At 44.5% G+C, this 16076-nt stretch overlaps 1 protein-coding gene across 2 annotated transcripts in view; it reads right to left on the bottom strand.

Moving 5' to 3' along the window:
- Nucleotides 1–10410: 10410 nt before the first annotated feature.
- Nucleotides 10411–16076, bottom strand: part of glra1 (glycine receptor, alpha 1) — a 128090-nt gene continuing 122424 nt past the window's right edge. Inside the window, exon 9 of one of the 2 annotated variants that reach the window (XM_085418118.1) lies at nucleotides 10411–12817. In XM_085418118.1, the coding sequence (XP_085274244.1) occupies nucleotides 12509–12817 (309 nt within the window). In that variant the 3' untranslated portion in view covers nucleotides 10411–12508. The remainder of the gene's footprint in view (nucleotides 12818–16076) is intronic. The other variant, XM_085418107.1, reaches the window with a different exon arrangement.

The following is a 16076-nucleotide window of genomic DNA, read 5'->3' as shown; positions in this document are numbered from 1 at the left end:
TTTAACAGGAAGAAACCTCCGGCAGAACCAGGCTCAGGGAGGGGCGGCCATCTGCTGCGACCGGTTGGGGTGAGAGAAGGAAGACAGAATAAAGACATGCTGTGGAAGAGAGACAGAGGTTAATAACATGATTCAATGCAGAGAGGTCTGTTAATACATAGTGAGTGAGAAAGGTGACTGGAAAGGAAAAACTCAATGCATCATGGGAATCCCCTGGCAGCCTACGTCTATTGCAGCACAACTAAGGCCCAACTATATGCTTTAGCAAAGAGGAAAGTTTTAAGCCTAATCTTGAAAGTAGAGATAGTGTCTGTCACCTGAATCCAAACTGGAAGCTGGTTCCACAGAAGAGGGGCCTGAAAACTGAAGGCTCTCCCTCCCATTCTACTTTTAAATACTCTAGGAACAACAAGTAGGCCTGCAGAGCGAGAGCGAAGTGCTCTAATAGGGTGATATGGTACTACAAGGTCATTAAGATAAGATGGGGCCTGATTATTTAAGACCTTGTATGTGAGGAGCAGGATTTTGAATTCAATTCTGGATTTAACAGGAAGCCAATGAAGGGAAGCCAAAACAGGAGAAATATGCTCTCTCTTTCTAGTCCCTGTCAGTACTCTTGCTGCAGCATTTTGGATTAGCTGAAGGCTTTTCAGTGAGTTTTTTGGACATCCTGATAATAATGAATTACAGTAGTCAAGCCTGGAAGTAATAAATGCATAAACTAGTTTTCCAGCGTCACTCTGAGACAGGATATTTCTAACTTTAGAGATGTTGCGCAAATGGAGGAAAGCAGTCTTACATATTTGTTTAATATGTGCGTTGAAGGACATATCCTGGTCAAAAATGACTCCAAGGTTCCTCACAGTGTTACTGGAGGCCAAGGTAATGCCATCCAGAGTAAGAATCTGGTTAGATACCATATTTCTAAGATTTTCAGGGCCAAGTACAATAACCTCAGTTTTATCTGAATTAAGAAGCAGAAAGTTAGCGGCCATCCAGGTCTTTATGTCTTTAAGACATTCCTGCAGTTTAACTAATTGGTGTGTGTTATCTGGCTTCATAGATAGATAGAGCTGGGTGTCATCTGCATAGCAGTGAAAATGTATGCTATGTCTTCTAATGATGCTGCCTGGGGGAAGCATGTATAGTGTAAACAGAATCGGTCCTAGCACTGAACCCTGTGGAACTCCATAATTAACCTTAGTGTGTGAAGAGGACTCTCCATTTACATGTACAAACTGGAGTCTATTAGATAGATATGATACAAACCACTGCAGCACAGTACCTGTAATACCTACAGCATGTTCTAATCGCTCTAATAGGATATTATGGTCGACAGTATCGAATGCTGCACTAAGGTCTAGCAGGACAAGCACAGAGATGAGTCCACTGTCAGAGGCCATAAGAAGATCATTTGTAACCTTCACTAAAGCTGTTTCTGTGCTGTGATGAGCTCTGAAACCTGACTGAAACTCTTCAAATAAGCCATTCCTCTGCAGATGATCTGTTAGCTGTTTGACAACTACTCTTTCAAGGATTTTTGATATGAAAGGAAGGTTGGAGATTGGCCTATAATTAGCTAAGACTGCTGGGTCTAGAGATGGCTTTTTGAGTAAAGGTTTAACTACAGCCAACTTGAAGGCCTGTGGTACATAGCCGATTATTAGAGACAGGTTGATCATATTTAAGATCGAAGAATTAATTAATGGCAGGACTTCTTTGAGCAGTTTTGTAGGAATGGGGTCTAAAAGACACGTTGATGGTTTGGAGGAAGTAATTATTGAAGTTAACTCAGAAAGATCAATTAGAGAAAAAGAGTCTAACTTAACATCAATTGTACTAAGAGTAGCTGTAGATAATATTACATCTGTGGGATGATTACTGGTAATTTTTTCTCTAATGATAAAAATTTTATTTGTGAAGAAGTTCATGAAGTCATTACTAGTTAACGTTAAAGGGATGGTTGTTTGTAATAAAGATGTGAATAACAGACGTAAGAAATGTTTGTTTTTTTTCTATTCTCAAACTGCTCTCCCCTAGGAGCTCAGTCTGGGAGGAGTTCTTTTTTTCTCCTCCTCTTTCTTGCATGTAGAGCTCTGACTTTTTGTCAGCCTGGCTACAGTGCTGAAGAGAAACCTGGGGTTGTTCTTATTTTCTTCAATCTGTGATGAATAGTAAGATGTTCTGGCTTTGCGGAGGACTTTCTTATAAAGCAACAAACTATTTCTCCAGGCTAAATCATGATCCTCTAAATTTGTGACACGCCATTTCCTCTCCAGCTTACGAGTCATCTGCTTTAAGATACGTGTTTGAGAATTATACCACGGAGTCAGGTACTTCTGATTTGAGATCTTAGTTTTCACAGGAGCTACAGTATCCAGAGTCGTACGTAGTGAGGAGGTGAAATTATTAACAAGATAATCGACCTCTGTTGGAGTAGCGTTCAGATAGCTACTCTGCTCTGTGTTGGTACAGGGCATCGAAGATGATAAGAAGATGCTTTGGACCAGAAAATGTTTCAGATTTTAGGACCACTTGAATCCAGATGAAGGCTGGCTGACTCCCAGCAGTATTCCTGGAAATGCAGTGGGCTAGATGAATCTTTGCCAGGCTGATTCTAGCCCCTGGACCTTATGTTTGACACCCCTGATCTACATGATGCGAGGGAGCGATGCTGACCTATTAAATAAATTTGGTGTCTTTGTCCTCAAGAAATTCCACATAAAACCTACAGAGGACAAATAGACCAGAAAAACAATAAAAAAGCACAAACAGATTCATTTATTCATCCATGTTTATGGGGGAAGCGATTATAGAGACAATCTCCAGCTCTCCTCTGCTGTCGTGTAGGATTAAACTGTGATTATTATTTTATTTTTTATTTTTTTACATGTCTGTCATTTTAGAAATTGATCGTCTACAAAACTCCACAAAGAAAACGTATTAAAAATGAAACGTTGATTTCATTCACTGGGATCTGTTCAAAGAACAAACCTAGAAGATTAAAATTTAGAGCAGGTACTTTATTACCTGCCAGCTCCTCTACCTGACACTTTAATAACCAGAGGGGTGCAGTGTTTTTAAGGTGGTACCAGAAAGCATGTCCAATGTCCAATATTCATCCAGTGACACTAATGGAGCCCAAACTCAGCTCAGTTTGAATAAATCACCTTTAAGTTGGTAAACAAAACCACCAGGAGACAGCTTCCTGTCAGTGTGCTCCTCTCTGCCTCCTGTCAGACCTCTGTCACCTTCACACCTGCTCGTTTGTTTCTGCAGCCGCCCTCCAGCTGACGTGCATTATACATCAGAGACTTGCCCTCTTGCCGCTTATCAAAACTTCCACTTCACGCCCTCCTCGCTCTGAGATCCAGAGCTGAGCAGCTGTGGAGTTGCCGTCCCGCTGCTGACACTGATCTCTGACTTCTCTGTGGAAGCCAGTCTTTAATTTGAGGCGGTCAGAGTGAAGCTGTGCTGCTTTTAGGAGTTGAGCAGATTCACCTTTTATCTAAATGATACATGACACGCATCATGTAAGAAAACAGGAAATCTGAGAGTGTCCAAAACCTGTCTGTTGAAAGAATCTTTCCAAGCACCAATCAACAAGAGCACATATTTCGATTTTACCCAGTAGAGCTGGCGGATCAGTGACTGGCCAGATAAATGAGACCATTAATGAGTGGTTATTTACAAAGGTTTGCATCCCTTGGCACAAAAATTGCAATCATCATCATCACCACCACCACTGATTCCGAGTCATTAAAACCCAGTGTGGTGTATCAGACAGCCTGATGTGCCAGAGCTGCACATTCATGAAACTCTGACAACTTTGTTTTAGTATTAATGTGACCAACACGTCTTTAATGACCCTGCATGAGCTTTAAAGGAATAATGGTGCCATTACTGATACCAGATTAAGTTCATATATTACAGTGTGGTATCATTACAGACCTTGAGTTCAGCTGGTTTGGATCGCGTTGGGTCAGTGTGTGTGTGTGTGTGCAGTCCCTCCATGATGTTTGGGACAAAGACACGTTTGTCTTTGAGGGAGCCCTCTGCTCACAGTGTGGAGGTTTCACTCAAACACACTGAGCAGACACAATTAAAACACACAGTCCTCACTTTAAAGTCAGTCACTCTCATACACAGTCCCCATCATTCAGGCCATCCCAGTGTTTGGGATTCCTCAGGTGGGCTTTATTCATGCGCGGACTGTCATTGGCTCCCTGAATTTAAATCTGCAGCAGGACAAGAGAAACAAGAGCGTTTCTCCAAGCCAAAACAAGGGGGCTGAAATCAGTTGACTTAAATCCAACTGAGCATGAAACTTCAGTTTAATTCAATTTATTTCATTTATTTAGCATCAATTCACAGCAACAGTAACCTCAAGATGCTTTATATTTAAAGGTAAAGAACCCACAGTGATTCTGGTCACGGCAGATGGCCCCGCCCCTCCCTGAGCCTGGTTCTGCTGGAGGTTTCTTCCTGTTAAAAGGGAGTTTTTCCTTCCCACTGTCGCCAAAGTGCTTGCTCATAGGGTGTCATATGAGTGTTGGGTTTTTGTCTGTATGTATTATTGTAGGGTCTACCTTACAATATAAAGCACCTTGAGGCAACTGTTGTTGTGATTTGGTGCTGTATAAATAAAGTTGAATTGAATTAATCAGGTAGCCCCCTATGAGCAGCTTTAACAGAAAACAGACTCTGAATATACAAGCATGTCTGTCAGGGAGTTTTTAATGTTTTATTTGCTTATGCTTCAAAAGTTATGTTATACATATTTCACCAGACAGTTTTCTGTAGAAACAGGAAGCTGACCCTGTGACACTGACAAGAGACCAGCACAGAAATACATATCCGCAGAAGTTGACTTGCATTATATTATTCTTAGAAATTGACCTGCAACACACATACTCTGTGACACACACACACACACACAGCTTGCATGCAGACAGACATCAGGACCTGCGTAACAGGAAATGTGATTATATTTGCATATTGACGATGTAACCTATAAAAATAAACGAATACTTCAGTTCGGTGTGATTTGCTCTGAGCTTTTCACCCGTGCAGCACGTTAACCTACACAAGTGTCTCATTGTTGTTTATTCACCTGACTGTTTGTTAACTGTAAATCTCTGACAATGTCTGTGCCCAGTTTCTGGTCCTGTTAGTAAAACAGTCGTGTTGACGCAGATCCACTCACTGTGATTTAACAGCTCGTACTGCACACACACACACACACACACACACACACACACACACACACACACACACACACACACACACACACACACACACACACACACACACACACACAGCCTAAACCTAACCATAACCTAACTGTAACCCTGACACTAAACCACATTCTGAGCCTCAAAGATGCCTTCAAACTTGGGCATTTGGTCCCCATAAGGGCTGTTAGTCCCCACAAGTATAGTAAACGTCCAATTTTTGGACACACACACAGAGGATCATTTCTCAGCACCGTGCTGGGCGGAGTCTCGAGACATATAAGAGGTGCTCCCATCGACATGATTAGCATAGATTTCCTGTTGAAACCAGCTCGCCTGACACTTCATGAAGCTGGAGTGTATAGACTTCATCTGTCCCTGTGACTGAGGGATCCTGAGAACAAGCCCCTCCCTCCCTCCCAGGCACAGTTTCTATAACAGTGTGAAAAGTTGACCTTCAGACGCTCGGCTGTGGGTCTGCCACACTCGGGGTCCTTCATACTCGGCCTGACCTCAAGTCTATGCAGCTCTGCATGCTGCCGGGGGAACATCCTGCTTTCACTCACACTGGAGATCAAGAAGACAGTTTACAGGAAGGTTTTTTTTTTTTTTAAATATAAAGATGCTTAAAATGTTCCTTGAACATTTGATTAAAACATTTTATCACAAACATTATAACGATCATTAGAACTTTCTAAACAGTTTCTCCTTTTTAAGGCCTGAACATGATTCACTGAGATACAGAATTCAGTTAAGCTGTGTGATTAGACTCTGATGAGCCATCAAAGCAGAGCCGCATCCTCAGGAGTGTAGACAGTTGTTGGAGGCTTGGATGGTTCTCTAGGGACCTGGAGGAGGTGGAGATGGGGAGGAGGTGGGCTGCATGAATAAGAATGACATCAGAGGAGTGAGATTAAAGTGAAAAGGGCAGTTGGTTTGGAGCAAAGAACAGAGCACCAGGCAGATGAGTGATCACATAGCTTCATTACTGAACACATGAGCTTCCGTCTGAGGTCCAGTTTGCCATCACTGTGGGAATGTTTCCTACTGGCTGGGGTGTCGGATACAGAGAGGAAGAACCAAAAGAAACCAAACTCAGTGTCTGACCCACGGGAACGGCTGCAATAAACTTCAGAACCAGGTCAAACTGAAAGTGCAATTCCCACCTGAGTGCAGGCTGCAGGCTGACTAACAGATGAGCAACGAGCCCAACGGCCCTGTGGCTTTAAAGATTTGCATGCAGGTGATTTCTGTCAGGTAAATATCCACTCCTGGAGTCTAGTCTGGAAAGAAACAGTGAACTTGTCAAAGTGCGGGCTCTGCTGCTGTTTAACTTACCAGTCATGTTATTTCTGTGACCACCTGTTGAAAAAGCTCCAGTTTGTTTGAAAATGGGGAACATAGTGTACACCTAACTTAGAAGCTTTCTCTGGAGCTTTCTGGATCTATCCTCAGATCCTGATGAGGAAAAAAACACAACCCCCCAAATCTGAAACGTGTAGGGATTAAAAACAAAGCTCAGGTGGAGCTCCTGTGGTCGTGCTGCAGACATTTAAATTGCTTCCAGGCGTGGATTCCTATACAAATCTGTAACTTTACACTGATGATATGTGTGCACTTGTGCAGTCCAGACCATATTGGCTGCCTCCTCTTTTATATTAAATACATTATATCCACCTTTTATATTATATCCAACTTGGTCCTTCTCCAAACACCAGTGAAAAAGTACAGCAGGAGATAAGGTCTAAATGATGACGTCAACTTTCCTCTTGCTAAGTAAATGCTGTGTTTTACAGTAAGAGCCATGCAGACAGGTTAATGGGAATAAAATAATTAAAGGACCTGCCATTTAAATCTGCTCTTTTCATTCAAAGGAGCAGATTTCTTCCATACTGACTTCTCTTCATCGGCTCCCTGAATTTAAATCATGCTTCTCACATACAAGGTCTTAAATAATCAGGCCCCATCTTATTTTAATGACCTTACAGTACCATATCACCCCATTAGAGCACTTACCTCTCACAGGTTACTTGTTGTTCCTAGAGCACTTAAAAGTAGAATGGAAGGCAGAGCCTTCAGTTTTCAGGCCCCTCTTCTGTGGAACCAGCTTCCAGTTTGGATTCGGGAGACAGACACGATCTCTACTTTTAAGATTAATTTCCTTTTTTGCTAAAGCATATAGTTAGGGCTGGACCAGGTGACCCCGAATCCTCCCTTAGTTAGACTCTCTTTTCTCTCTCCTCTGTGCTCTCAGGTGGCCGCAGCCCCTCCCTGAGCCCATTGGAGGTCTCTGCTTTTTTCCAGGTGCTAACATCATTACCTGGAGTACATCATGTACCTGACATAGCCACATGCCATATTCCTGGATTCAACAGGATCAGAGGTTTTGATGGAAAGGTGCGACTGCTTTTTCAGACATATACAGGGACCCCGGCCCACCGTCCCATAATGAACCTTAGTGCGAGGTGTTCCTCTGGTGGCCACTGATGCTATGTGTGTTCTGACACCGGCCGTCTGAGCTACAGCAGCTCGTCTGTTGGGTCAGAGCACACGACCCAGCTTTTGCTGCTCCACCCACGACCCCGTCACCGGTTTACCGCCAATACTGACCCCTGCAGAAGAGGAACACTTCAGAAGAACTGCAGTTTTGTAGGAAATCCTCACACTCACGCATTTTTCCGACTTCTAACGTCAAGTTTTAGGACACATGGTTGACCTGCTCCCTTGTCTGCAGCTTAACGCGAAGCACTCTAATTGCAGGAATTTTGCGTGAGCAGTAGGTGGGGCAAAGAAATTCTGAAAGCACGATAAACACAACAAAGAAGTCTGACCTTTATTAAAATAAAAACAACCTGCAGCCGGGATTTCTTTGCAATTTTTAATACTTTTTCTCGAACGATTACACAGATCCTTGAGTCGAGTAACAGAAAGCAGAAGATCCAACTCCAACAACCTCGACAATGTTCAAAAACAGGTAAAGAGATTTTTGTTCAGAAAACCTTTAATCATTAATAGAATTAGTAGTATGACATATTTCAGTAAATATTTAGATATATACAGATACAGCAGAAACGGTACATTCTTTTTTTTTTTCTCTTCAAATTGCTTCACATTTTTTTATACAAGCCAAAATATCTGCCATTTTATTTATATTCATGCAAAATATTGATTCTCAGATTAATGAAAAATAAAAAGGATTTGCTGAACTTTTTTTTTTTTTTCATTCTGCTCTGATGTGCACGTTCAGATTATAAGCGTCATAATGAGCATAATTGTAAATTCGGCAAACGAAACAGGTGCACTTTGTGCCAATACACGAGAGAAGCAACTAAAGCAAAATTAAGGCCATTCCAACTTGTGCAAAGAAAGTAAACAAATAAATAAGAAGAAGAAGAATCGTCATAATAATGTTTCCTTTAGTTCACAGCAGTTCGAGAGTCTCTGTTTTTTTCTCCTTCTGCCTCGGGGTCATCGGGTTGTATAGTACATACAATAAAATACAAGAGAATCAAACAAACCCTGCAAAAGCCCGTGAATCATTAATCATCGGCAAATCAAACCATGCTACTTTAAAATCCATAAACGTCTAAAAATGCATCCCTCTCTCTCATCCTTCTGTCAGTTTGCATCACATCGCGATGCAAAACCAACCCACAGTATCCCCCCCTCTGCCCCCCAAACCCACAGAGAACAATGATTAATACGACGGCATGAGACCTGACAAAAAGCTCGACAACAACTATGACACGCACGAGACCCACGCCTGAGGGGAGGGCCGTAAATGCTGGGAAATGGTGGTTGAATGGATGCACGATATGCTTCTAGGTCCTCTTTTTTTGTTGCATATTCAACCCCCATATGGCACGAGAAGATGTACATGTGTATGTAAAACAGGCGACTGATGTCCTTGTGTTTTTGGCACAGAAGATAAAAGGAGCCGTCCTAATCAGATTGAGCTGGCTGAGGTTTCCCACCTGGGTGCAGGCCGTGACCACAGAGGAGGCTTCACTGCAAACAGAGGCCATCAGAGGCGGTTTGCATCATACGTGTCGCTCAGAGGAGCTGCCAAGTCTATAAAATACGATTTTCCTGGCGAGCGTGCACGGATCCATAAGTTCATTTGCTGGGAAGAGCTGCACCTCAAGCTCTATTATAAAAGATATTTTAAAGTTTGTTGTGTGCCTCACCATGACTGAGCCAGGTGGACTAAAAGTCGAACACTTCCATTTAAGACAGCGTTGATTTGTCCCTGTACACAAATATAAAATATTCCTTTCAGCAGCACTAAACGGTTTACTTTTTAAGTACTGCACCTGCTTGACTGACCTGTGTAACTGAAAGAGTTTATTACCTGGAATTAGCTTTAAGGTGATTTCTGGAGAACTTTGGTCAAACCAAGAACGCTGTGTGAGAAGCATCGCAGCAGCCTTTGAAAGGCCCAGTGAGCTTGTTTTGCTTCGTTGCTCCCACATACATGAATAGCAGAGAAGTACAAGTGTGACTTTGGACCTGGGTGAGGTCTTCATTTAACATGCATATTTGTGGGTTTTCAGAAAAAACACCACCTTTTTACTTTCCCTGCTTGAACCGTCTGATCTGCTCTGAATCTGAATCCGTGCCCACATCTCTGAAGGTGTAACGATAAGGAGGGTGAGAGGGTGAAGGCGGGGATTCGACCGGAGCTCACGGAAACACAGCCGCGCATGTGGAAATAAAACGGCCTCTGTAAGTAACCGAAGCACCTCTGAGGTCCCAGCTTTGAGCAGTTTTCCTTTTCTGGGAATGATTCGGTGAATGAGATGCATAGTTTGGACTGAAGCAGATTTTATGGCACTTCCATTTTAAAGTCAGAACAGGCTGGGATCATGTGAGCAGAGGGAGAGGTGGAGCATAGCCCTTCGGATTGCTCGCAGTGTACTTTGAGACAAAGTGAATGATGTAAATTAAAATCTACATCAGATGTTCTGTAAAAGACACAAAACCCAAATTAGTTTTAAGGAATCCCTTTGCTGCGGATTCATGGATTAAACAGCAGGAGGAGAGAAATGAAGAAATCATCCAAATGAAAATATTGTTTTGTATTTCTGTCTCTGAGGATAAAAGGAATATGAAATTATAGCCTCTTAAATCATATTTTTTCTCACAATGCAGAGTTGGACAGCGAAATGTTTGTTTCAGTTAACAGTGGAGATGCACTTTGTGCCAATCTCCCCATGTCTGATATTTAGACCAAAACAAATAATCCATGTTTTATTGTCAGAGCGAGGAAGGTCTAGCTGGCTGGTTGACTTTCAGCTGGTGGCTCACTGATTAGAGGTTATCAGAGGAATAATCGGAAATATTCATCCGCTCTCTCTAAGACTCTTACAGTATGTCTGTGGACTGGGACAGAACGAGGAAACACAAACTATAATATATAATAGCTACATCGGGCTAATTTAACCAGCGCACAAGCTGGAATTTAATAAAATGTTTCTGACTGGGCAGTACGGCTGAGCCAGGCCTCCCGGTGTCTCACAAAGAATCGTCGACGTGCTCCTTTGAGGTTTGGCTGCAAAGGCAGGTTTTTGTGTAAGAAGCAGAAAAAGATAGTGTGAGACTGATTAAATGTTTGCAAAAAAAAAGAACATTGCACATCACAGCCTGTCAGAGTTCTCACTGCACACACATCATCACTCTCCTCCTTCCACCTCCTTCCTTCAGATTTCTAGTTTAAAACATACACACATATATATTTATATATATTTTTCTCCATCTACTGATCCGTGTGCATTGGGCAGAAGTGCCTGGGCAGTTTGCAACACCTTTGTCTCCATTCTGACCAATAAGCATGAAAGACCTTTTTTCACTGTCTGCAGCGGGATGTGGATGAGGGTGCCCAGACGTGGGAAAAATCATATTTGCATATACTGATCGTTGCATAGAGAAGCCTGGTGCAAAGTACAAGAAAAAAAAACCAAACAAATAAAATCATTAGTCACACTTATGAAGCCTCAAATGACGAATCCCCTCATCACAGCCTCTGCATGTGGATGGCGGCGTAGCTTTATGAGGTTTGCAGCTACAGTCGGTGCATACGAATGAGGCGGGAATACAGTTAATTAAGGTAACATATGTCCTCTCGGCTGGGGAGCGGGATGGGCGGCGTCACGTTAAGGCGGGGTCAAAGCAAGGAAGCACTACTGGAGATGTAAACGTATCTGTGTGTTGCTACGTCCTCGCTCGAGTAGTTCTCTGTCCGCTTTCACCAAAACAAAGCGAAATCTCAAAAACCCAGGAGCCTGCGAGGCGACATCAGCTGCTGACATCAGAGCGCACCTCCTTCCTGCGTGTCAGAGCGCCGCAGGAGCCACGTGTTGAGTCGGCACAGAAATTCATTAAGAAACAACCGAAAAAACAGAAATGAAGGACAGGCAGAGGAACACGCTGAGCACGGATAAATGAGATAGTTTGTCCCATGTCGTCCAGTCGTGTGATTGACAGGTCGGTTCAGTTTCACGGTGCTTGATGGCAGCGGGAGCAAGGGGGAGCTTTGAGGAGTGCTTGCAGTACACATTTGAAGCAAATCTCGATATACAGAAAGCGCGACCTTTGCATCGCTTTGTTCAATGGAAGCACCGATCGGCCCGCCTTCTTTTCTTTTCTTTTTTTGGGTGAAAAATCCTTTAAATCCAGACGCCCACCTGTGGAAACAAACATCCTATTTTTTCCCAGTTATGATAACATATATGAGTATATTACACTGCTCTCGCACGACCCACCCGTCACATAGCATTATATCTGTCGTCACACAAAAAGCTAAAATCAAACACAACATTTCTTTTACAAGCCTCGCTTGTTCAGTCCGACTGCTCCCACACAGTTTTTGCTGGGATGCCTGCAAAAGTTGAACTTTTCGTTTCTTGAATATATTGCCACATTCATATATCATGCATTTTACTGCATTGCTATTGCACCGGTCCGGATTATTCAGGAGCTGGAAGGAGACGGGAACGGGGCAGGTTTCAGGGTAGGAGAGGAGATTAAAGGAAAAATAAAGCAATAATAAATATTTGAAATCGTGTCTGTAGGCGTCAGGTGGTGCCATGGTGAGCGACCGCCACAAAGAAAGTGACTTTCCTCGACCAAATGAAGGCGAAGGAAGAGGAAGAGGAGAGAACGCTCGGTGGAAAAAGGGGCAACAGATCTTGTACCGAAGTCAGCGCTCTGTTTCCTTTTCTCTGTCTTCTCCTCTTCGCACCGTTCTCCTCCTCGTCCTCCTCCTCAGCTCTCCACTACTGCTTGTGGATGTCCTCGCTGCGGATGATCTTGTAAATGATCCAGTAGAAAATGTTAAAAATGAGGAAGACAAGTGGGAAGGCCACGCGGGACACCGTGTCGATGCGCTTGGCCCGACTGATGAACAGCTTCTTCATCTCCTCGATGCTCTTTTCGGGTGCGGCCGAGGTCGGGGCATTGTTGTTGTTGCCTTTGATGGCCATGCCGTCCTTAGCCTGCAGGCAAGCGGGGCCCATGCCGTAACCGGGGAAACTGAAGCGGCCCTCGCCCGTCTCATCCTCCTGCAACACAGGCCAAGACTCAGGCTGTTAGGAACCAGAGAAAGACGTTACTGTTGAGAGGTGTGTGTGAGTGAATTTCAGAGATGTGCAGTCATGCAAAACAAATAACTGATGACGTGGAGTGAAAATGAAAAGCGAGGAAGTGAAGTACTTTATCACATGACCGTGTGTCTGAATAAACCAGAAATTTAAGGTGGAATTAGCGTCTCATTCTCAGCTGGCTGTCTTAATTAAAATAAAGAGGAAAAGAAGAATATGTGTATATATATATATATATATACTGACCAACCTGTGCACTGCCTGGATTGATTACAAGAAGGCCTATGACTCAATGCCCCACAGCTGGATACTGGAATGCCTAGAATTGTACAAGATCAATGGGACCCTAAGAGCCTTCATCAGGAACTCAATGGGGATGTGGCGTACAACACTAGAGGCCAACTCCAAGCCCATAGCACAAGTCACCATCAAGTGCGGGATCTACCAAGGAGATGCTCTGTCCCCACTGCTGTTCTGCATAGGCCTGAACCCCCTCAGTGAGATCATTAACAAGACTGGCTACGGATACCGACTACGGAACGGAGCAGTCGTCAGCCACCTCCTGTACATGGATGACATCAAATCAAATCAAATCAAATCACTTTTATTGTCACATCACATGTGCAGGCACACTGGCACAGCACATGCGAGTGAAATTCTTGTGTGCGAGCCCCACAAGCAACAGAGATGTGCAAACACAACAACACAAACGAGCAAAATACAAGAATGGCCAACCTGAAACTAATAAATATATGTACAATATATAATAGTGTATGCATTTCTGGATGTGTATACTAAATATTTTCCTACGTGTGTGTGTGTGTGTGTGTGTGTGTGTGTGTGTGTGTGTGTGTGTGTGTGTGTATACACATTTTTACAAATTAAATAGTAAAAAAAATAAAATAAATAATAATAATAATAATAATAGTAATAATAAAATATATAAAATATACAGAGTTGAATATGTGCAAAACAAGTGGCATTTATATACAGTGTGGAGTGCATAATGTTGAAGTTCCAGTAGTGAAGCTGAGGTGTCTATGACGTGTTCAGCAGTCTGATGGCCTGATGGATGAAGCTGTCTCTCAGTCTGCTGGTACGGGACCGGATGCTGCAGAACCTCCTTCCTGATGGAAGCAGTCTGAACAGTTTATGGCTGGGGTGACTGGAGTCCTTGATGATCCTCCCCGCTTTCCTCAGGCACCGCTTCCTGTAGATGTCTTGGAGGGAGGGAAGCTCACCTCCAATTATCCGTTCAGAGCACCGCACTACTCGCTGGAGAGCTTTGCAGTTGTAGGCGGTGCTGTTGCCATACCAGGTGGTGATGCATCCAGTGAGGATGCTCTCAATGGCACAGTGATAGAAGGTCCTGAGGATGCGGGGGCTCATGCCGAATCTTTTCAGTCTCCTGAGAAAGAAGAGGTGCTGCTGCGCCTTCTTCACTGTTTTGTTTGTGTGTACTGACCACGTAAGATCTTCAGCCAGATGTACTCCAAGGAACCGGAAGCTGCTCACTCTCTCCACAGCAGCGCCGTTGATGGTGATGGGGGTGTGTACTTCTCTGCACCTCCGGAAGTCCACTATCAGCTCCTTTGTCTTTGCGACGTTGAGGGTGAGATGGTTGTCTTGACACCAGTGGGTCAGGGCGCTGACCTCCTCCCTGTAAGCCGTCTCATCACCGTTGGTGATAAGACCCACCACTGTAGTGTCGTCCGCAAACTTCACAATGATGTTGGAGTTGTTAGTGGCTGTGCAGTCGTAGGTGTAGAGTGAGTACAGGAGAGGGCTCAGTACACACCCCTGTGGAGCACCAGTGTTCAGTGTGATGGGGGATGAGGTGATGCTGCCTAGTCTGACCACCTGGCGTCTGTCAGACAGGAAGCTAAGGATCCAGCTGCAGAGGGAGCTGCTCAGTCCTAGATCCTGCAGTTTCCTGTCCAGCTTCGAGGGAACGATGGTATTGAATGCTGAGCTGTAATCTACAAACAGCATTCTCACATACGTGTCTCTCTTCTCCAGGTGTGACAGGGCAGTGTGTAGTGTCAGGGCTATGGCATCATCAGTGGACCTGTTGTGGCGGTATGCAAACTGTAGAGGGTCCAGTGAGTCGGGTAGTGCAGAGCAGATGAAGTCCCTGACCAGCTTCTCGAAGCATTTGCTCACGATGGGGGTCAGGGCTACAGGTCGCCAGTCGTTCAATGAGGAGATGGTGGAGGATTTGGGTACAGGGACGATGGTGGCCATTTTGAAGCAGGCTGGGACTACAGACAGAGAGAGGGAAAGGTTGAAGATGTGCGTGAACACTCCAGCCAGCTGAGCCGCGCATGACTTGAGGACGCGGCCGGGAATCCCGTCCGGACCAGTAGCTTTGCGTGCGTTCACCTTCCTGAAGCACTTCCGCACATCCTCCTCAGACACAGTGTGCGCACTGACGTCATCCGCGGTGCGCACACTGTCCGGTCTCATGGTGTTCGCTGTGTCGAATCTAGCGTAGAATACGTTTAGATCCTCACACAGAGAGGCCGTGGTCTGCGGTGTGCTGGTTTTCCCTCTAAAGTCTGTGATCGTGTTTAGTCCCTGCCACATACTCCGAGGGTTGTCAAACTGTTGCTCCACCCTGTCCCTGTACTCACGCTTGGCTGCTTTGATCGTCTTCCGGAGTTGGTAATGTGCATGTTTGTAGTCCGATGTGTTCGCGGAGGCAAAGGCGGTGTTCCGTGCCGTCAGTGCCGCGCGAACATCTCCGTTAATCCAGGGTTTTTGATTTGGGAAGGATTTAACTGTTCTGAATGGGACGACATCTTCCACGCATTTCCTGATAAATCCACAGACTGAGTCTGTGTATTCATCAATGTCTCTGGCGGCCACGTGAAACATTTCCCAGTCCGCGTGATCAAAACAGTCCCGCAGCGCAGACTCCGATTGGTCCGTCCAACAGTGCACCGCCCTCCGGGTTGGTGCTTCCTGTTTCAGCTTCTGCCTGTAGGCGGGCAGGAGCAGGATGGAGCAGTGATCTGATTGGCCGAATGGGGCGCGGGGGAGGGCTTTGTACGCATCCCGGAAAGAGGTGTAACAGTGGTCGAGTAGCCGGTTTCCACGTGTGTTAAAAAGGATGTGTTGATGGAGTTTTGGTGAGACTTTCTTCAGGTTTCCCTTATTAAAGTCTCCGGCTGTGATAAACGCTGCCTCTGGGTGTGCGGTTTCCTCGCTGCTGATCGCGCTGTACAGTTCCCTGAGTGCACGG

The sequence above is a fragment of the Rhamphochromis longiceps genome, linkage group LG2 (genome assembly GCF_057381845.1).
Source record: "Rhamphochromis longiceps isolate RC_006_pf linkage group LG2, R_longiceps_female_GT1.1, whole genome shotgun sequence".
NCBI lineage: Eukaryota > Metazoa > Chordata > Actinopteri > Cichliformes > Cichlidae > Rhamphochromis > Rhamphochromis longiceps.
Note: the sequence above shows the minus strand (reverse complement) of the source record. Positions and strands in the feature narration are given on the sequence as shown.